Below are 20,625 nucleotides of genomic sequence, written 5' to 3'. Positions count from 1 at the left end.
TCACCTTGTTCCGAGGAGAACTTGAGACAACTCACAGGAAATGCATGTAATAATTTAGTTAGATATGAATATTTTGGAAAAAAGGCACTGAGTCCGTAGAAAATGTTCCGTGGGTAAGAAAGTGAATCCTGAGTGGTAGCAGAGCTGGTGTAGGCCCTGAGGGTTTCAGCTGTGGAATGAAACTATGGCTGTTCTAACACACTTGGCTCCAAGTCAGTGTGCAGGGTCTCAGGAGCACGATTCTGATAGCACCTGGGGCTCTGATAAAAGAAAACTAAGGGTAGAGGGGTCCCTCAACAGCAGCCAAGTCAGGCTCAGTTTTCCCCAGGACGGCCTAGGCAAGCATCCACTAGGGACAGCCAAGATGGACACTCCCAGGCTCTGCCCAGCCGGAGTAGAGAGATTTGGGACGTCATGAGCAAAGAAGGTCTCAGCGCTCTCACTCCTGGGCTTCACCACTCCTGGGCTTCACCACTAGGGCATTATTTTCAGTGAGTTTTGGAGCACATAAGAGACAGACAAGGTCAGGGTCTCGAGGGAAATACTGGCAGATGAAATCAAGGTTTCAAGGTAGATCTGACCCAAGGTGAGAGTGGTGGAGGAATATAAGAAGGGAGAGAGGTAAGACCATGCGAGGCACATTCTGGTGACTCTCGGTGAGGGAGGAATCTCTTCCCTACCCACCCCACATTAGGTCTCAGAGGGAAACAGTGAGATTAGTGAGGCAGGGTCTGACTGAGTAAAATATGTCTGTGTCCCATGGGATCGGGGTTCAAAGCAAGGGAAGAATTATCTCAGAATAATTCCTAGTATTGGGAGTTGAAGAAAAATTGTGGGGAGATGACACTAAGTCAAATTGTGGGGTTAATGAGTGGCATGTGTAGAGCATTTTACACTTCAAGAATGCTGTACTAAATAGGCATGCGGTGGAGTCAGAACTCCAGGTCTGAAGTTCAGATGAAAAGTCTGGGCTAGTGGCTATCTTGAGACACTCTTCCCTGGAGATCTTTTGGAAATCCAGAGTCAGCAGCAAGGACCTCTATGTGTGCTGGGTTTAAAGAACAGAAAGAAGGGCAGCACAAACATAGAAAAGCACCAAGCAAGGAAGAAGCCCTAAGGGGTGCTATCTCGCTTTCAAAGGAAACAGACCCTGGGTGTCTAAAGGGGAAAGATAAAGAAAGGGAATAATTTTATTTCAGAGTAACTACAGGAGACCCTAGGACAGCTTCACAGGAGGTGGGGTGGGGGGGGGGCAGGAGTTCCATGTCAGTTATCACTTGCTTTGTGCCATCATGCATTCCTCCTAATGTGTCCTTTCAATGTTCAGACATCCTCAGCGCCTGTCTCGTCCCAGACCCTGGCTATTGCATGATCCTAGCCTCACTCACACCATTTCCTAAGGTGGAATTGATTTAAATGACTGACTCAGGTATGGAGCCATGAGTGCAAGCTCAGACAGGTTCATGGATTTGAGGTGGAGTCTTCCAAGGAGAAGATGAGTTGTATCTATTAGATTTGTAATGACAGTATCTACGGGGGCCCTCCTTGTACCCCAACAGTTGCTCCCACATTCTAAGTCAGGATACGGAGCCCCAGAAGAATAAGAGAAAAGCTTCATCTGTGTTCCATACATGGGCACAGAACTCCCAATTGCTGTTAAAGCCAATATTCACTGTCTGGAGCCTCTGGTCAAGAGGGAGAGTCAGGTGCAGAGGCCGAGCTCCAAACAAGATGGCTGTTTGAAGACAAGACTTAAGGCAAAGCTCAGAGGTGTGGAGAGTTCCTAGGGTGATACAAGGAGGCTTCATGTTAATAGTTAACCTGGCTGGCTTTCCTTCCAGGCATTGTCTGAGTTGTTTACATGCATAATTCCACGGCCTCCTCTGTGAGGTAAGTAGTGTTATTATCTCTATTTTGTGGATAAGTACACAGAAGTATAAGAGGCAGAGTAACTGGGCTATGGCCATACAGCTAAACAACAAAACAACCAAACCATGCAAGCGGGATTCAACCTCAGTCAGCCTGATGGAGGACTTGAGCGCAGTCCACACAGATCAAGTGATCTACGCTGTCCAAGGCTTCTGGGTGTGAGTGGATGAAGGCTGAGAAGACAATGCATTCGATGACTGAAGGTCATCAATGGTCTCCAGTGGGTATCTCAGAGAGAGCTGGCGAGGGAGAGAAGAAAGGAAGAGAGGCAGGTAGAAATGGGACCTCAACAAGGAAGAAGCAGGTGGTAAGGCCCAGCCATCCTGGGCATTTATCAGCCAGCTGGAAAAACAACGTCAGCCACGAGAAGTCAGAGTTCAAGGAAGGCTTTGATGTTCTTTTCGTCCTGTTGGTGACACTGGAAGGCATCTGCCAGGAAGACAATGGGATGGATAGAAAGTATGTCCACTGAAGGAGAGCAAGAGGTCCATGCTGGCCCCGAAATCATGGCATCATCAAGCTGTGAAATCAGGCAGCATCCTTTCTTTAGAGGAGGAGAGGAGAGCAGATGAGTGGGTGAGCCAGTTAGGTAGTGAGGCAACCAGAAGAGCTGGAGGCAAAGGTGTTGGGGAGCAATGCAGACAGGCCAATGGGAAGATCGGCCTGAGTGCATTGAACAGGTCAGGCCGTTGCAAGACTGTAGGGCTTTATACTTTGTTTTTATGAATTTACTTATTTATCCATACTTGTCTTTATATTTTACCCCTTTCTTTTACATTTTAAATGTTTTGAAATAATCTAGGCGTGCCTAAATGCTGCAAAGTTAGCAGCGCAGTTAGGCCCTACTCACTGGCCTTACTTATTCATCTCATCTTTGCTTTGTTTCAGACAAATGAAGCCCGGGGTGGCATGGAACTTATTATATAGTCCAGAAACTTAGTAAGTAGCTGGCCTGGAACTCATGGTAATTCTCCCACATCAGCCTCCTAAGTGCTAGGATTGAGGGCATGAGACACTACAGCTGGCTCATCCCTCTGAAAGCAAGCCATGCAATTCTCTGCTTAAACACTGCACTGCACAAAAGCCACTTTCTTGGCTATATGCAAGGTCCATCTGTGTCCTTCTGACCCTTGGCTCTTTTATTCTGACTTTCTACTTGCTTTCAACTCCCACACAGTCCCCTGTCTCTAGTTGTACATGGTACTGAGCCCCTAAAAGGAGAGGATCCAGGTCGCAGGCCACGATGATTTTTAGGTCTTCCATGGTTCCTGAAAACAAACAAATGCCTCTTACAGAAATCGACCAGAGCAGAGACCCAAGAAACCAGGAAGAGGTTTATATCAGGTATCACCTGTATACAGTGATCCCAGGTCCCAGGGACTGCATTACCTTAGATAGACGGGCTGGAGTCCAACACGACCCTCTTACAGGAGCTACAGTCATCACTAGGAGCCTCTGCCTTATCCCCTTCTTCCTAGACAAGGCCCACACAACGCATAGGTGGGAAGTAGCCCTGCCCATTTCTGGGATTGTGGGTGGGCTCACTCAGCTTTCACTGTTCCTGGCAATTAGGTGCAGCCTGTGGAGAGCTCTTGGCTCCGTCTAGAAAGCTCTAGAAAGTCTTCCTCTTTTTCTGCAGAAAGATACCAGGCTCTCAAGCCTTTGTCTGGGATAGGTTTGTCCAGTAGTGGGAGCCATGGCTCGGGCCACTGTAAGTCTGAAGACAGTGATGGCCCCAAACTAAGATCCTACCACCTGACTCTTTAGCCAAGCATCTGACCCGCCCAATGATTGGGAGGTGCTTGCTTGCCCTCCAGTGGCCACAGTTTAGAACTGCAGCCCAACAATCCCATCTCTAACTGCTCACTCTCCAGGTAGACAATGCCCAGGGGTGGACTGCCAGGCACCATTGACCTGGTGAGGCCAGGCAGCTAGTCTTCCAGCTCCAAAGGCATCCAAATGAAATGGAAGTTCTACATGAGCAAAGTGTCACACACAGTGGACAGATTTAACTTTTCTTCTGGATAGGATAAGTGTTTAATGAGGTCCAAAAACCCAGTCATGCCCACGCTGGGAAGCATCAATCCTGGCCATGTCATATCTACCCATGCTAAGTGTTCTCCTCTGTACAATCAGACAAGTTGGACTCTTGTGTGGCTGTTAATTTCTGCTAAATCTCGGTTTAGCATATGTATGTTTCAAACATGCATACATATCCACCTGACAGGTCTGCAGATTAGATCTCTGGTTGTGAGGCAGGAGTAGGAATAAATGCTCCCCAGAAAGATAATGTGTATCTTAATACTGACAGCTATGAAACAGTGGGCAAGACTCCCAATTTATGAGGTCAGGGACATTTTGCTCATTTCAAATCCCCTAGTACTGGCCATGTAAGGAGTCCCATAACATCTGTGAAATGAAAAACACAGTAAGTGGATGAAAAATGTTCCCGAGCTTAAGTAGCTTGTAATTGTATGTTGGGGTACACACATGAACATGCAGGACACAGACACAGACATACTATCACAAAGGGGGCAAAGGAAGCTATAGCCTGACACACTGCAGGTGGCCACGGCTACCTGACTGACTCCCCCTTACACACACACACACTCACACTCACCCACTTCTGTGGTAGGTTCTATTTATTGCACACCCATTGGGTGCAAAGGCCAGCCCCAGGCCCTGGCCAGAGAGTCCCCTGGCCCTAAGGACCAGCTCCGCTTTGTGGTGCTCTAAGCATTATTGGAAGGGAGGATGTGTGGCCCAGCAGGAAGGCAGGAGAGGCAATGTGCCAGCTGAAGGGTGAGCAGCAGAGGCTTCCATTTGGCCAGCAACCTCTTTGCACACATGGCTGAGCAGAGACAATGTGGCTGCTCCCTCAGGCCAGCCTCCTCCTCACAGACACAGCCCTAAGTCTCCGAGTCTCCAGAACCTCCCCTGGAGAACAGGCATACCTGGGAAGAAGCCAAAAAGAAGTGCAAGGGGATTTCCCAAGGCAGGGCAGCAAGAGCCTGGGAGCTGCCCCAGGAATGAGAAATAGGTCCTGTCAACCCTCAGGACTGCAGCTTTGAGGGATATTGAAGGTGGAGGTGGGATGGGGGTGACTACAGAAAGCAGTGAGAACCCAGGCCTCCAATCTCCACTCCCACTGCCAGGCAGACTCCCAAGGAGAACTGTCACCACCTTCACCCCCTAGAAAAGCTACCCTGATTACTCTCAGGAAACAAAGGCTCCTTGTTCCAAGGGTTCTCCATAGAGCTCTAGAGGCCCCCACTCCTATTGACCCTGGCTCAGGCCACAAGCTCTGCTCTGTTGATTAACAACAATTAGGCACGCAGCCTTTTCATGTACTCCCTGTCCCGGGAAGGGCTTTGTTTGGCTGGTTGTAGGATAAAGCAGTCAGAAGATCTGAAGCTTGGAGCCCCACAGCATCCCTGAGTCCTGAACTTACCAAGGACTCTTGTTAGAAGCTGTCCTCTACTGGGCAGTGCCAGAGTAACCCTGCTTACAAGATGGTGCTTAGGAATTCCCAAGAGGTCCTTCCCTATGCTTCTGGGACCATCTCCTGCTAGGTCACCTAATTCCCAAAGTAAGACTGTTCCCAGTGAACAGTCCTAGCTAGACTTCCTCAAGCGACCTCCCAGCAACCCAGGCCCCGTGTTTCAGAGGAGAGAGTGCATGGGGGACAAATTCCGCAAGTGGAGCCAATTTCTCACTCAACCTTGCTCTTGAGTGATCAGGGTTAGGGTGATGGAGGAACCACCATGGGGGACAGAAGCAAGTATGGCAAGATTAAGGCAGTTCTAAAGAGCCAGGGAACGGGGACACAGAGAAATCAGCCCCGTCCTTCAGCAAAGAATCAGAGATGCCTTATCCTTCACCATGGTCCTGGCACATAAGGCTGCATCTCAGGTCCACCCCGGAGCAGTGGTCAGTGTCTGAGAGGGTAACAGCTTCACAGCTGATTGCGGTTCCTCTTGGGAATGATCTTCCGGTAGGTTCTGCGCTCTGAGATGTTGCGTTTCACCTTGGCTGTGGTGGGGGCCTCCTCCTGGTGCAGTGATGGGCTTGAGTGGGACTTCTTCAGGCTTGGCCTGGGCTCCTGAGAACCGTCAGTTTCCTTCCCAAGCTGATCTTCCCACAGAGCCAGGTCCCCCAAAGGGAAGTGTAGGCGGGCCACCAGAAGCTGTACGTAGGTCTCATATCGAGTTTTCTGCAATACATAAATAACCACACCACTTTAGCACAGTCCTAACTCCCAAAGGGCAGCTCACAGTTGTCTGAAGCCACAGTGGTAGAGGTATGCCCTAATAGTTCTTTAGCATCTTTATAGAATGAGCCTCCTGGGGTCCAACCACACTTCTGAACAACTGGTACCTGTGGCACATGATGCTGACAACCCTCATCTGCATAATACTCCTAAGGTCTCCGGGGCTAGCATCTGCCCATCCCAGTTCACAACCCCACTGGACCCTACCCAGGGAAGCTATCTGGGTGTGGATTAGTTTCATGTGCTTCCTAAAGGATGAATTGGTCAGTGGACAAAGGGCCCAGCTGGGTTGTGATAGGGACAAGCTGGGTCCTTACCTTACCCAAAGACCTCTGGGAAGTGGACAGTCATCGTGGTGAAGACAACCAATAATCCAAAGGACTGAGCAGAGACTCTGAAAGCTAGGGAGAACCGGGCTGCAGAAGGGACAGGTGGGCACGGGTAGGAAACCCACTGATGACGTCCCTTCCTGGTCTCTGGTTTCCAGATGCTGTGGGGCTCACTCCATTCCTACATTGTACCTTGCCACGCCTTCCTTCCTGGTAGCTCTCTGCTCTGATCAGTGCCTTTAATGCCTCTGAAGGCACTCTGAAGGTACTTGGCATTAGGCTCCCAGAGTGTGCGCTGATACAAGGCCATGGCGGAACTGGAGGATAGGGGTGGGAGACTAGAATTAATAAAATCAACTCCAGTTGAGAGCATGTATGAAGGATACATGTGACAGACATACCATATTTCAGCTTTCTCATCTATACGATGAGGATTATAGACTCTTGTTATTTATTTCAGAATTGTAAATTGAGATATTCCTTGCAGGCAATACAAGCATTAGGAAGGATAATATAGTTTATAGGTTTTTTTTTCATTGTAGGAAAAACTAAATATACTCCTAAGAGGATTAAGTATCCTATAAATAATCTTGGGATGAAAGGCAAAGGGTCTTTAGTCCACTCTGTTTGCCATTGCATGCCGATGTGCCCCTAAGCCAGGCTTCCTGGGTCTGAGACAAAGACAACCAGGAGAGGGCGGCAGAGGACTCAGCCAACTGGAGGTCTGGCCAGGGCAGCCGGAGGACTGCAAGCTGCTCACCTCGTGCTCCAGATACTCCTTCCGTAAGCGGTATTCCTCCAGCTCGCGGCTGCGGCCCCGTCGCTCCGGCAGGTTCCTCTGCAAATCCAACAGGTCATCTGAGGCAGCATCCAGGCAGTTCTCGTGGGATCGATGCTGCTCCTCCTGGAATAGAAAAGTGAAGAAGCTGATCCCAATCTTCTGCCCCTCGCCGTTCCCTGACTCTCTCAAACTAATGATCCAGGCTGTACAGACTCTCCCAACCCCAATCTGATCACGGGGTGTAGAGTACACTCCTCCCCCGCCCCCAATCTGCACCATGCCTAGTGCTCTGTTGCTTAGGATGCCTGAATCTACCTCTGCCCTCCCTGCACCCATGGCTAGTTAGGAGAGGCAGTACCAGGGAGCTCTGCACCGGGCTCATGGGCAGGATGGGCCTCACGAATCTGCGTTGGGAGCCCACTGCAGCCGGAAAAGGAGGTGCTGAGTGGGTGGCAGCCGCCAGGTTGATTCGCGCAATCCAGGAAGCCATTTCTTTGGCAGTACTGCAGGCAAAGGAGGTCGTGTGTCCCCAGAGGTGCAGTTCTATCATCTGCCCTCCCCTCACAACTCTGTTCCCTCCCCAAACCAAGAAGCCCAACACTAATGAGGGTGAAGTAGGGGGGGGGCACTGAATTTTATCTGACAGAGGAAAATGCAGGGTGGCAATAGAACTTATATCAAAAGTCAGTCGTTGGTGGCATTCTAGAATCTTTTGTTAACATACAAACAAGAGGGTAGTGCATTAACCAAGGGGCCCGGAGGAGTTGTTGTATTCCCTGGCACTCCACCCCCATCCAGCACTTCTCTCAGAACAGAATTCTAAGGTTTCCTAGTCAAGATAGTAGCTCCCATCAGGGCTGGGACCACAGACGTTGAGTGGCAGCATTGAGCCTTGCTCTAGGGACTCACGGTGCCTGGAAGAGGTAGAGACGCCAGTCTGCAGTCCGAAGCTGGAAGACATGTGGCTTCTTGGTGTAGTGGGTGGCTGGGCTGGCTAGTGAGTGGTGTACTCCCACAGGCTCATCCACCATATGTCCTACCAAACTCTCTCCATCCAGCCATTGGCCCTCTCCCTGCCACCAGACACAGGGGCTCAGTGAAGATGTTATCAGTTGCCCATCTATCCCAAAGTTCTGGACTTCTCCTTGATGACCCCATTAGCTGGGTTCTAAATAGCATTTCAACAATCAGCATGGTTCCAGAATGACACTGTTCCCGTCAGCTTTACACGCCCATAGCCTCGGCGGTGTCCCAAGATCCCATCTCCGATCTACAAAGACCTTTTCTGTCCTTCCTCCCTTCCTTCTTTTCCCCAGCCCTGGAAGTCAGTAGTCTGCTCCGCCGACTCCCTTCCTACCTTCAGGAAGTAGAGGACCATCCCTCTCAGTAAGGTGTGAAACATCTTCCAGCCTCGTTTGCCCCATGGAGCTGTCCCAGGGGGAGACATAAAAAGGTGGGTTGTTGACACTACATCCAGATGTACTCAGTACCACCCCAGATAAGAGTCTGGCACACACCCCTTATGCCACCTCCAGTCCATCACAAGGAGACACATGAACACACAGAGCACACCACCACAAGCAAACATGTGCAAACACAAAAGACAGGTGAAGTCTCCATATACAGAAACAAAACCAGCGAAAGAGAACTACTGCCACATAAACAGATGTTCCACTAGCTTACAAACAGATGGCCATGCACACTAGCTCTCCCCAGTTCCAGGTACACACACTTAGGCACAAATCATTCTACTCAGCCCCATTCTTATAAAGTGTGATGTGTTTGCCCACTCAGGGAGCACAGGGGGAACCCCTTGAGTACCAATCCCCCTTTCTTTCTCTTCTTAATGTCCTGGTCCTTGGCCAGAGGGAGGCCTGATTTTCTGTGGGCATCCCTGGGAGTCCCACTTAGCTACCATAGAGTTTCCTCTGTGGTTCTAGCTTAGTTAGTGCTCTGATCAGGCAGCTGTCCTGAGAATAAGCTGCAAATGTCAACTCTGGTAGATTTTATCCCTGCCATTCCTTTTGCACATGTCCTGTTCTGAGTGGATTCTGCAATGCTCTTTTGCTCTTTAACGAATGTGCTCAGACAATGCAAAAGTTCAAACCCTCTTACCTTAAAAGGTTCCATCCAGGTGCTATCATTTGCCAGAACCTGCCCCTGGAGCCAGTTCTCAGAACCAACTCCCCCAAGCCTCTCCCTCCTCCTGCCCCCATACGAAACACAGTCCCCTTCCACCTTCAACTGAGACACTATGTGCTTGTCTAGTCTTTGTCTTACCATAGTGGTGCTAGGGTCTGGAGATAACCAGACCTATTTTATACAGCATTCAGTTACCATCCAGGAAAGAAACACAGGTTGCTCGTTCTTCTGTGTACCACAGTATAGGACAGGGTCCCCAAGGAGAGCTCTCCCTACACACTCTCCGCCCCCTGCAGCAGACACTTACTCTTCTTGCCATCAGCAATGTGATGCATCTTCCGAGCCAGAATGCCCTGCTTATAGGTGGGCATCGTGGGATCCTGAGCCATCTGCAGGAAGGGGCTGCTTATCTTGCCAGCTGAGGGAGAGGGTTGGTCCTTCTCGGGTCTGTCTGCATCTTCTTCATCTCTGGATGGCAGAGAATCAGGGTCGGGATGCTGGTAGACCAAGTACCCTCTGCTTCTTGAGGCACTAACTGTACCCACCCCACATCAGTTCTGGCTTCCCCAGCCTTGCTCAAGTTCCTCTGCTCTTCCCCAAACTGGTCCAGCCCCCCTGCTGTAGGCACCACCCACTCAGATGCAGAACTATGTAGACCCCTCAATTTCTCTAGTTCTCAGGTGGGCAGCAGTGGGTAGACAGGCTTAGTGGCAGGGATGAAGGGCAAGAAGGGGAGGAAACGGGAGCTCTTACATAGCCCATTCGAGCTTCTCACTGCGGATAGACCAGTAGAGGGCCTGGAACAGAAGAAGCATATAGATCAGCAGGTGGTCTGGTCACTCATGTGGTTGGTACACATCTATGGGCAAATGTACCACCTTTTTCCTCTACCCCATCATAGATGTTCTTCTCCAAAACCAGGCAAGCATTCATGATCCATTTCTCCACTTCTCCACCCATCCATCCCTGTGCTGGATACTGGAGACATAAAGATAGCAAAGAGGCCAAGGTCCTGCTCTGCAGAAGCCCAGTACATTCTAAACTAGTCCTTTGAGAAGGCGCATGAATTACCCACATACTGTCTGTCCAGGGGTTTTCTGACAAAGGATCATGGCTGAAGGACACACCCACAATAAATATTTGATAAATGAATGGATGGATGCTGGGTTAGAATTTTGCGGTCACGTCACAGATGCATTATTATGGATACATCTTGCTTGCTTTTGGAGCACTTGGTGTTTCTGGCAGGTATGTGGAGTAGAGGAAGCATCCAGTAGATGACCACCAAGTAGATAAAAAGAACCAGGGGTCCAACTGCTTATGGAGCTTGTGTCAGCTGGACATAGTGCATGGCCTGTGACAGCTTTCATTTCATCTTCATAATGACATAGTGAGGTGATCATTTCCTCCAGAAACAACTTGAATTGACCCAGGGACATGCTGCTGAAGACTAGGATTCAAACCAGGGACATTCAAGTCCCCAAACCCAAGATCAGGATTTTCCATACATGGAACTTTGTGTATCATGCATTCAATCCCAGGACAGGACAAGGCAAGGACAGTAGCACTTGTCAGAGTTCAAAGCGGGATAAAACCCTTCTGAGAATGTAATAAACATTTTCAGATGCGTAGAGTATGGTTCTATAGGTCCAAGGGTATCAATTTGTACAGACAACAAACCCCAAGATACCACTGATATTACCAGACAGAGACACAATGGCAAAACTTGTCCTCATAAAGACTTCATCCCAGCCGTGTCTAAGCTCTAGTTTCCCCCTTGGAACTAGAGTTCTAGGCTACAGACAGAGAAGAGAGAGAGGGCCCAGGTCTTGTGAGGAAGCCATACCTTCAGCAGCTCTTTGGGGAAGTTCCTGCCATCCTGCAGGCCATTCAAGTTGGTTACAAATTCCTGACAGCTCATGCTCTTGCCAATGTTCTGTGGCCGTGGAGAAATGGGACCGTTTGAACATTCCACTCTGACGTGTTTCCAGTCTCTGGTCCTCTCTTCCTGCCTCATGCCACATCCCCCTCCCCCATCCTCCAGACCCCCCACTTCTGTTCTTTAGCTGCTTCCCCACTCCTTACCTGCCCATGTAGGTCTGTGTTAAGGAGCATGATTGCACAGGTCAACGTGTGAACAGAATCTGCCTCAGAGAGAGAGGAAAGTACAACGCTCAATGGAATCTGGACCACACTAGGGGTGACCCCCCTACCCCCATTTCTCCACAGCCCCAATAGACTCCCAGCAGCTGCTGCTCAAAGGATCCCGTGTAAACACATGCTGTTTCTATGCCAACCCCAGGTCCTACCCCAGCCCTATTCCACCCTCCATACCTACTGAGGGGAAGGCTCCAGGATTGCAGTAATGGAAACGTTTGGAAAACTGGTAGAGAATTCGTTCCCGCTCCTGAGTCTCTCCACTGAGCACCAGGGCCTGGAGGAAACCACTGCCCAAGAAGGCCAGGATTGAGCAGAGCCACATTCTCCATGAACTTGGGACCACTGTCCCACAGCTGTTACTAACCACCCCACACACCCAACTCCTGCCTCCTCAGAGGTGCAGAAGGCCTTACCGGAGGGCTCTGTCCAGGCTCTGACCTTCGAACTGGAAGAAAGACAAGTAGGCCTCGGCTACAGCCCTGCTGAAGTCATTGCTGCAGAGGGCAATGGAAATTAAAACACTGCTGGGACCAGGCTGAGCTGTAGGTACAGAGGGGCCCCAGGGTAGCAAAAGCTAAAGAAAAGTATAACCAGGCTAGGTGCCAGGTCCCAAGATAGCAGCCAGTGGCTTTGCCTGCCCCTGCTGCTTGGTTCAGGGTTATCTGTGATAGGCCAAGTGGGATCTGGATGGGCAAGGGAAGGAGCCAGGGTAGAGAAGAGTTATTTCAAGGGAGACTGAGAATAAGCAGAGCTAGCTAAGTAGAGAGATGGGCTAGGGAGGAACCAGAACAGAGATAAGGGGACAAGCAGTAATAAGGCTGGAGGAAAAGTAGGGATATTGGTCAGGGGAAGGACAAGAGTGGATGGCCAGTGGAGAACACCCATGGGAAACTCAAAAGTCCCTTACTTCTTGCGTAGGTGGGCAGCTACTTCAGACTTCCGAAAACCATTCAGTTGATAGAGGCGCAGGGCTAGGTTCCATGCTCCCTTGTCATTTCTGATGTCATTAGCCAACTTCTCTCTAGACGATGATGGCCTCCAGCCTTCCTCTGGAGATTGAGCTTGGGGCATGGGGCTCTCAGGAAGCCTAGAAAAGTTCATTTGTGTCCTCACACTTGTGGTGCACATGAACATCAAGTGTTCTCCAAGGCCATGAGAAGAAATGGCCGAGCTCAGGGTTAGAACTATGACTCTTGGGATCTGGAGAAGCTGAACCCAGGTCCTCAGAATGGAGATACATGTTCAAAGCCAGCCTGGCCCGGCCTAGGCTAGGACCAGGAGATCTCAGAGAAGAGTTAGAGAAACAAGAGCCACAGGAGTGGAGCCAAGCTGGTGCCACATTTCCCTAGGTACCCACAAAGATTCTTCAAGCTATCTCATCTGGAGTGGCAGGGAGAGTCTTTGAGGCCTTCAGTGCTGTGCTGCCCACCCATGATGAGGTAATATGCTGGCTAGTTTTATGTCTGCTTAACACAAGTCATCTGAAAGGAGGGAACCTTACTTGAGAAAAATGCCTCCATAAGAACCAGTTGTAAGATATTTTCTTTATTAGTGATTGATGGGGAGGGCCCAGCCCAGGCTGGGTAGTGCCATTCTTGGGCTAGTGGTTCTGTGTTCTACAAGAAAGGAGGAGGAGTAAAGCTGTGGAAGCTAGTTGGTTATCATGGCTTCTACATCAACTTTTGTCTCCAGGTTCCTGCCCTATTTGAGTTCCTGTTCTGACTTTCTTTGATGACAAACAGTGCTGTGGAAGTGTAAGCCAGATAAACCCTTTCCTTCCCAAGTTTCTTTGGTCATGTTGCTTCATCATAGGACTAGAAACCCTAACTAATACAGGTAGGATTATTTCCCTCATCTGCAATTATCCATATGTCTCTCTTCCCCAGCCTCAGCCCCAAACCTAACTCTTAGAGTCACATAAGATGCAAGGTGTGAGGACTAGGTTGAGAACAGGGAGCCAGGCTGGCTTTAACTAGGGGAATGGCAAAAACTAGGGGAATCGGTGGAAGTCTCTGATTTACCCCTTCCTCTGCCTAACAGCTCACACCATAAGACTGGCTGGTGACCCAGGCAAGCCATACCACAAGGAACACCTAAAAGTAAGATTCTCCATCCCAGCCCTACCTGACTCATGTTCCCCTGAAACCTTACAACCAATGCCAGATATCTGTTACCTAAATTACCAGCTTGAATAGGTGTAGGTCAGGTAGGCTAACTTGAGAAACAGTCACCGAGAAATGGCTAACTATTGGAGTTCACCCAACAGCCTCCTTCACACTAACAAGTGGGCCAGTAGGTCAGTGCATCACCACTGGTAACTCCCCGTTTCCTAAGCCTCCTCCACCTCTCATCCCTCAATGGGACAAAAATACAACAGTCACTGAAAAGTGAAGTTCAAAATGCTAGGATTCATGAGGCCCACGAAGGCAGTGCTAGCAGTCTGTAGAAATCACCAGGGAAATGGTGATGGGGAAGGGCGAGTCCAATGATGGAGAGATAAAAAAACCAAAAACAAAACAGGCACTCATCACATTTAAAGAGGATCTCAATATGCCAATAAAGGGAGCTCTAAAATCTGATTTAACAACTGACTCAGTTGATAGTGTTGCTGTTAAAACTATGTCCAGCCTGTTGGGGAACTGTATACGGTTAATGAGTGAATCATATGCTATATGTGTTGTAGCTCCATAAAGCTATATTTTAAAAAAGGACTTCATGCACTTATTATGAAAAGCCAGGTATAAATGAGTGAGGCCAAGGAAATCAGAATTTGTGCATACTGTTAAGTATAATTTAAATGTTTTACTTAAACCACACCTGCCATCATTTACCCTGGGAAAGTCCAAGTTAGACCTGGTTTTTCCTTCATTTTCTCTGAAGAGCTTGCCGTTTTAGGTGAATTGACTTGCTCTGGCCTGGGATTGGGTTTGCTTTCATCTTTGGTACAATGAACCTCCCTTTCAGATTCCAAGTCTTCTATGGGTTCCTAGCCTCTGAGAGCTCCTGGACAGCTAAGTTTCCAGATTTATGAAGAAGATGGCTCTTGGATTTGTGACACCAACTAACGTTCTGTTGCCACCACCCAAGGATCCTGAAAATGGGAACAAGGTTCACCCTGTAGTTGCCACTATTAGGTCCATGGTCTAACCCCAACTGGCTCCAGTTAGTCTCTTTAATATGACTCTGATTTAGCCACCCAGAAGAGAAACCCTTTCTCCATTGAGAGTCAGAAGGGCTGAAAGCCTTGAGGTAGTATACTGGACTGGGGCAGGTAGTCACCTCAGAAGGTTTTGTTATGGACCTGTTCCTACCTATGACTAAAGTTCTGAGATTACCACAGTTCCTGGTTATGGGCTCCAAGATACAGTATCCCTGTCCCAGTCAAGTCTCCTCCTGCTGAGATTCCAGGCAGCAACCAGGCCTAGCACTTCAGTGAATTTCTCCCATTGACTTCAAGTTCAAAAACAATCTGTGATCTCTACTTACTAGCATCTATGTACAGTCTTCTAAGCTTCACAGGGCTCCAGTCAGCCCCCAAACTTCTTCTGGTCTTCCTCTCCTGGTGTCTAGCTGGGGAAATTGATGATTCTGCTTCTGTAAAGTTAAGTCTTGACTCTCTGTAACTCTCTGCTCTTTTTGTTTTTAAACATTCGAGCCTTTTGAAACTATATATATATATATATATATATATGTGTGTACATATATATATATATATACATATTATATATGTGTGTATAATATATACACATATATGTGTGTATATATTATACACACACATACACACACATCTATCTATCTATCTATCTATCTATCTATCTATCTATCTATGAAATAAGCATTGGCACATTAAATTCGATGTCCATTTCTCATGCTCTACCCAAAGCAGGGTATTCTTATCACAACACAACTATAAGCCAAGGAGCCAGTTGTATTGAGACTCACCCTTCTGCAGAAGCCAAGTGAACATGGTGCTGGTTGGCTGAAGCATCTTCACTTCTGGATGTATCTTCACATTCTGCCTCCTGCCTCAGGCTTGGGACCTCCTCTGTCTCCTCTTCCTTTAGGGAGCTCAACTCTGATCTATCCTTCTGGAGAAGGTGTGAGGCATCTTGTGGCCACTTGGGGCTGTGCAGCAGAACCCGTGGGCTGCTATCCTGGGAAGACACTGGGCTGGGCTGGGGGCCAGAGCCTCTACCCTCAGATTCTGGGCAGTTAGGCTCCAGTAAAGAGGTTTGGCTCCCCCAGGGGGCCAAAGTGCAGAACACGGGCTCCTGGAAACAGCCAGCATCCCTCTCACCTGAGGAACAGCAGAAATGAGCATGCTCAGGATTGGAGACAGGAAAACAGCTGCCTGCTGCCTTCAGACCTCCTTCCCTCAGGTACCTCCCTGGCACTAGGCAGAATGTTCTGTACTGCTATAGACACTGATATCCCCCTGTCTATCTGGTGGCAGAGTCCTGGACTCCAGTTCCCTAGATAGCTCAGGTCTCAGGACCTGCTGAGCCAGTAAGACCCAGGCATTGGGAATGCTGTGTCTTGTATATAGCTCTTCATTTTATAAGCATTGGAAGGCTCATTTTATGTATGAAGACACAGAAGAATTAATCCTAAACACCTCCGACTCCAACACAGTACAATGAATCCAACAAGGACCTTTGTCTCCACTCTGAATCCTGAAGACCCTCCCCACTCAGTTTCCCAGATCCCCACACTGGGTCTCACCTCTGTTCTGGGAGATAAGAGTTTCCTGGGACCTGGAAGGATCTTCTCTCTGCAGGTCCTCAAGTATGGGTTGAGTCAGGTCAGAAAGGCTTTGGGATGTCTGTGAACCCTGGAGACAAGAGCAATGAACAAAGAAGAGTGGAAAGAGCTGAAGTGAATTACGTGGAGACTGAATGGAAGCCCCTCCCTCCTAGGGGTCCTTTCTCCCAGAGCCCATGGACAACAGTCTGGGTCCTCAGTTCAGAAAAGAAATGGTAGATAGAAGAAGCTCCACAGTCCAGGAGCCTTGGAAATCCATGGGTTCATGGTACTTCACAGACTGAGAAGTTAGGTTCAGGGGGAAGAGACTTACCCAAGGCTGTACAGGATGTGTTGTGGCAGGTCTAAGGTCAAATTCAAAGTTATCTGATTCTTGGATCAATTCATGGTCTACAAAGGGTGCTTTAGGTGAGCCATGGCCAAGATCATCTTCACAAGAAGTCTGAAATAAGAGACCTTCGAAATCATTCCGGGCTCCTTCCCACTCCTCTTCTCACAAGTTGCTCAGTTGGCCCTGCCTGAACAGAGTTCTCAGGCTTCCCTTGAAAGACCCAGAACCTTAGAAAGAGGTCCTCAGACAGGCATCTCCAAAGGACGGCAGTCCTTTAACCACCATTGTTTTTTGGGAGTGGAAAGATTAGAAGGTTAGAGCTTTCTGTCATTTTGAATTCTCCTTATCTCTAAAGCAGAGTATTCCCGGGAAAACTGTCCCCCCTGCCTGTCTCACATAACTTGTGACAAACCCTGATTGATATCAAGGCTCCTATGCCATTGTCCTGACAAGGGTCTGATCTACCGACCCTGCACAGCAGGAAAATGAAGGATCCTGAGCTAAAAGAAACAAGATGTTCAAATCTCTCAAAAGAGTGGACTCCTAAAATAGACAGCTCTCTGGTGTGACAAAGGTTAGGTTACTCTGTGACATCTGGAGGAGGTAGGAGTGAAGATCCCAGAATGCCTTGGAACACCATGAAGGGAGACGATGCCTGTTCTCTGAGCCAGTCTATCTAGTCTTAGCTACTTGGAGCTGGTGACAGAGAGATTCCTGGGCTCACATGCATCTGAGTTCCAAATGACAATAATGTACTGATAAAATTTCCCATTATTCTTAAGTCTATATGAATCAATCTTTGCTGTGAGAGTATATATATCTGTGTGTGAGAGTATGTATGCATGTGTATGTGTGAGAGAGAGTATATATGTGTGTCTGTGCCTGTGTCTCTCCATCTCTATTTCTCTGTCTCTCTGTCTCTGTCTCTTTCTCTCTGTTGCTTTCACCTGAGCATGTCCAACATATGGAAGACAGAGGTAATGACCTCCTCTGTTGCTCTCCACCTTATTTTTTCAGATGGAGTATCTCTTACTAAACCCAGGGCTTGCTACTTTGGCTAGACTGCCTGGCCATTGAGATCCTGGGATCCCTATTTCCACTCTTTTCCCTGCAGTGTTGGGTTTCAGGTGTACATTGACACACCCAGCTTTTATATGGGTTCCAGGGACCTAAACTCAGATCCCCAAGCTGGCACAGCAAGCACTTTACCCACTGAGCCATCTCCCCAGACACACACACACTGGTCAGTCTGCTGTTCTATTAGCTCAGATCCCCCAAAATTCTACCTTCTGAACAGTGTCCTGTGCCTCCCGAGGAAGGCCCTTCCTGCTATGTCCCCAGCACAGTCCTCAGCTGACTTCCTCAGCTAACTTACCTCACCCTCCTGATCAGGAGGTACCGTGGGATCCCCTTCAGTGGATCCTAAGGCCAAGCAGGGGTGCATCTTATAGGAAGGCACAGGGAATGGAGGGGTGGAACACCCACCATGGTCAGCAGTGTCGCTCCCCAAATCCAGCTCATTTTCTTGCCTCCAGAGCCCTGTGCCTTTTTGGAGAGGAGAGTCCAGAGTTTGAGGGCTCTGATGCCAGGTCTTCATGTCTGGGTGGGAATTCGGGTACCCCCAGGAAAAGCATTCTCCTTCAGTGCTGGTGTCTGAGCAAGGGCTCTCCAGGAAGAGGGGATTATCAAAGAAGATACTGTCCTCCTCAGCACCCCACTCTAGGGAGGAGCCTGGAATTTTCTCCCTTGGCCAGGTCTGGTTCTCCTCCTCAGGCCCACTGCTGTCATCTCCAGAGTCTTCATCCTCCTCGGGTCGGCTGGGGCTCAGACCTTCATCTCCAAGGAGGTCCTTAGAGGGTGGTGGGATGCAGCACCTGAGTTCTGCTCTGAGTCCCTCTGTTTTCTCCAGCTCCTCCTCCAGGTCCAGGACACACATCTGGGCCTGCAGGATGCCAGCCCAGAATACCACCTGGGTGGATGAGCTCTGGTTTTGCTGTGGACTCCCCAAAGAGCTGTTGTCCTCCAGTGACCTCAGTGATGCTGAGGCCTGCCTAGCCTGTACCTGCACCAAGCAGTTTTCTAGATGAGTGGACTCCACACCAGAGTTACCATGAGGAGCATCAGGTCTGGCAGATTCTGGGGGGTCAAACGGACAGGTATGTTCCTGGCAAGGTTCAGAAGGGCCTGGATGGCCATGTATTTCACTTGGATATGCTTCTGGACAGGGTTGTAAGTTGTCTTCCAAGCAAATATTGAGACATTCCATGGGTCTGAGGTGGTCCCCCATCATCCACAGAGTGATGGTTGAGCAGAAGCCCTTGGTAGCATCTGTTTTCACAATCCCATCTCACAAATTAGTAGGTGCACAAGCCAAGGTGGAAATCCATATCTAGCCTGTAAATGCCCAAAGTGAGTGCATTTGAGAGGGACCATAATCCATTCAAGTCCTGTGTCCAAAGTGCTAGACACATTCAGAATCCACACCTGGGGCATCTATTAAGAGACACTTCTACCCTGTGAGTCCTGCTATGGGGAAGGGTGTACCAGACATGTCCTGTGAACTCACAACTTCAAACTGGCATCAGAATGGCACTTGTTCCAAAGACACCCATCAGTTGGCTGAAGGGTTACAATGTGGCTCAGGACAAAAAGGATGCATGGGTCAGACCAGGCCTTTATCTTGGGATTAGGGAATGGAGAGACAGAAGTAGGTGTAGCAGGAACAGCTAGAGCACCTAAGGACACCATGGGAGCAGCAGAACTTGAAAAAGACATGAAGCCAGAGTGTGCAAGACCCAGGCACAGGTTATAGAGACAAAGAGAAAGGAAGGCGCTCATAGGAGCACCAGGTACCAAGAGAACAAGGCCACAGCCTGCCTGCTTGTTCAGAGTATGGGTCCTATTTGTGGGCCTGCACCATTCACAAGGCCAGCTCATAAAGCTGCTTCCTTATGTGCTATGCACAGTGGTGCAATGTAAGGCAGAAGCCCTACAAGTGTTCCCTGCTCACTCAGCCTTGTGAAAGGCAAGCTCCAGCCCTCTGCCACACCAAGGAGCATAGTGCTTGTTTCATGAAGTGGAGAATCTTGACTTCCAGAGTGGGGGAGACCAGAAAGTAATAGCCACGTGTACTTTCTTGCATTGCTTCCAATGCAAAGAAACTTTCTGGTACATCATCCCCTCTGCTGGTGGAGGTGGGCCCTCATCTGATGCAGCCAAGGAAATGTAGGAATGTTGCTGAGAAGCACGAGTGTCCACCATCTGTGTGAAATGTAAGCTTACATGGCTGCCAAAATGGCCCCGATTCCTCTTAGTGACTGGCTTGTTTTTTTTTTTTTTTTCCATTTTTTATTAGGTATTTCGCTCATTTACATTTGCAATGCTATACCAAAAGTCCCCCATAGCCACCCACCCCCTCTCCCCTACCCACCCACTCCCCTTTTTTTCACTGGAAAGAGAGGTGACTGGCTTGTTTTAATCTACTGGACACTGACACTCACGATGTGCCTGCCCTGTTTCCCTCTTGTGCCAGCCCCAGGAAGTGCAGAGGTAAGTATACGAATGCATGACATGTCTTTCCAGCACTAAACACACCCTGGTTTCGTCAAATATCTCCTTATGTCTCACTTTCTTAAAAGACTATAGGTGTGCCTGAAAACTCCAGACATACGTGGAGAACAGCACAAACAAGCATATGAGCTGAGTTCCCAATCTACAGCTCTAGGTGACTCTCATGCAGCCAAGAATGAGAGCCCTGCCTATGTCTAAGGAGCTATGCTCCTCTTCACTAACACACATTCTGGCACCTGGAAGATGACTGTGCACACAGACAAGGAAGCCAGAGCCTGAGTCTTAATGACTCACAGCTGGAAAGGAACCCCAGGTCTGACTTTAGACCTCTTGCCTTTCAATGCATGACTTT

At 48.9% G+C, this 20,625-nt stretch overlaps 1 protein-coding gene across 13 annotated transcripts in view; it reads right to left on the bottom strand.

The window, feature by feature from the left end:
* Positions 1-3,248: 3,248 nt before the first annotated feature.
* Psd4 (pleckstrin and Sec7 domain containing 4) overlaps positions 3,249-20,625 on the bottom strand; it is a 42,313-nt gene continuing 24,936 nt past the window's right edge. For 7 of the 13 annotated variants that reach the window (XM_030249383.1, XM_006497835.4, XM_030249382.1 and 4 more), the window contains 16 exons: positions 18,079-19,097; positions 16,686-16,814; positions 16,334-16,442; positions 15,554-15,908; positions 12,519-12,698; positions 12,025-12,105; positions 11,786-11,898; positions 11,537-11,595; positions 11,298-11,387; positions 10,205-10,248; positions 9,759-9,919; positions 8,667-8,737; positions 8,219-8,382; positions 7,668-7,812; positions 7,289-7,432; positions 4,363-6,142 (listed from right to left, as the gene is read on the bottom strand). In XM_030249383.1, the coding sequence (XP_030105243.1) occupies positions 5,885-6,142; positions 7,289-7,432; positions 7,668-7,812; positions 8,219-8,382; positions 8,667-8,737; positions 9,759-9,919; positions 10,205-10,248; positions 11,298-11,387; positions 11,537-11,595; positions 11,786-11,898; positions 12,025-12,105; positions 12,519-12,698; positions 15,554-15,908; positions 16,334-16,442; positions 16,686-16,814; positions 18,079-18,993 (3,018 nt within the window). In that variant the 5' untranslated portion in view covers positions 18,994-19,097 and the 3' untranslated portion in view covers positions 4,363-5,884. Of the gene's footprint in view, positions 6,143-6,516; positions 6,846-7,288; positions 7,433-7,667; positions 7,813-8,218; positions 8,383-8,666; positions 8,738-9,758; positions 9,920-10,204; positions 10,249-11,297; positions 11,388-11,536; positions 11,596-11,785; positions 11,899-12,024; positions 12,106-12,518; positions 12,699-15,553; positions 15,909-16,333; positions 16,443-16,685; positions 16,815-18,078; positions 19,098-20,625 lie in introns of all 13 variants that reach the window. The other 6 variants (NM_001355231.1, NM_177611.4, NM_001355232.1 and 3 more) reach the window with 4 other exon arrangements.

The sequence above is a fragment of the Mus musculus genome, chromosome 2 (assembly GCF_000001635.26).
Source record: "Mus musculus strain C57BL/6J chromosome 2, GRCm38.p6 C57BL/6J".
NCBI lineage: Eukaryota > Metazoa > Chordata > Mammalia > Rodentia > Muridae > Mus > Mus musculus.
This window is presented reverse-complemented; position numbering and strand designations above follow the sequence as displayed.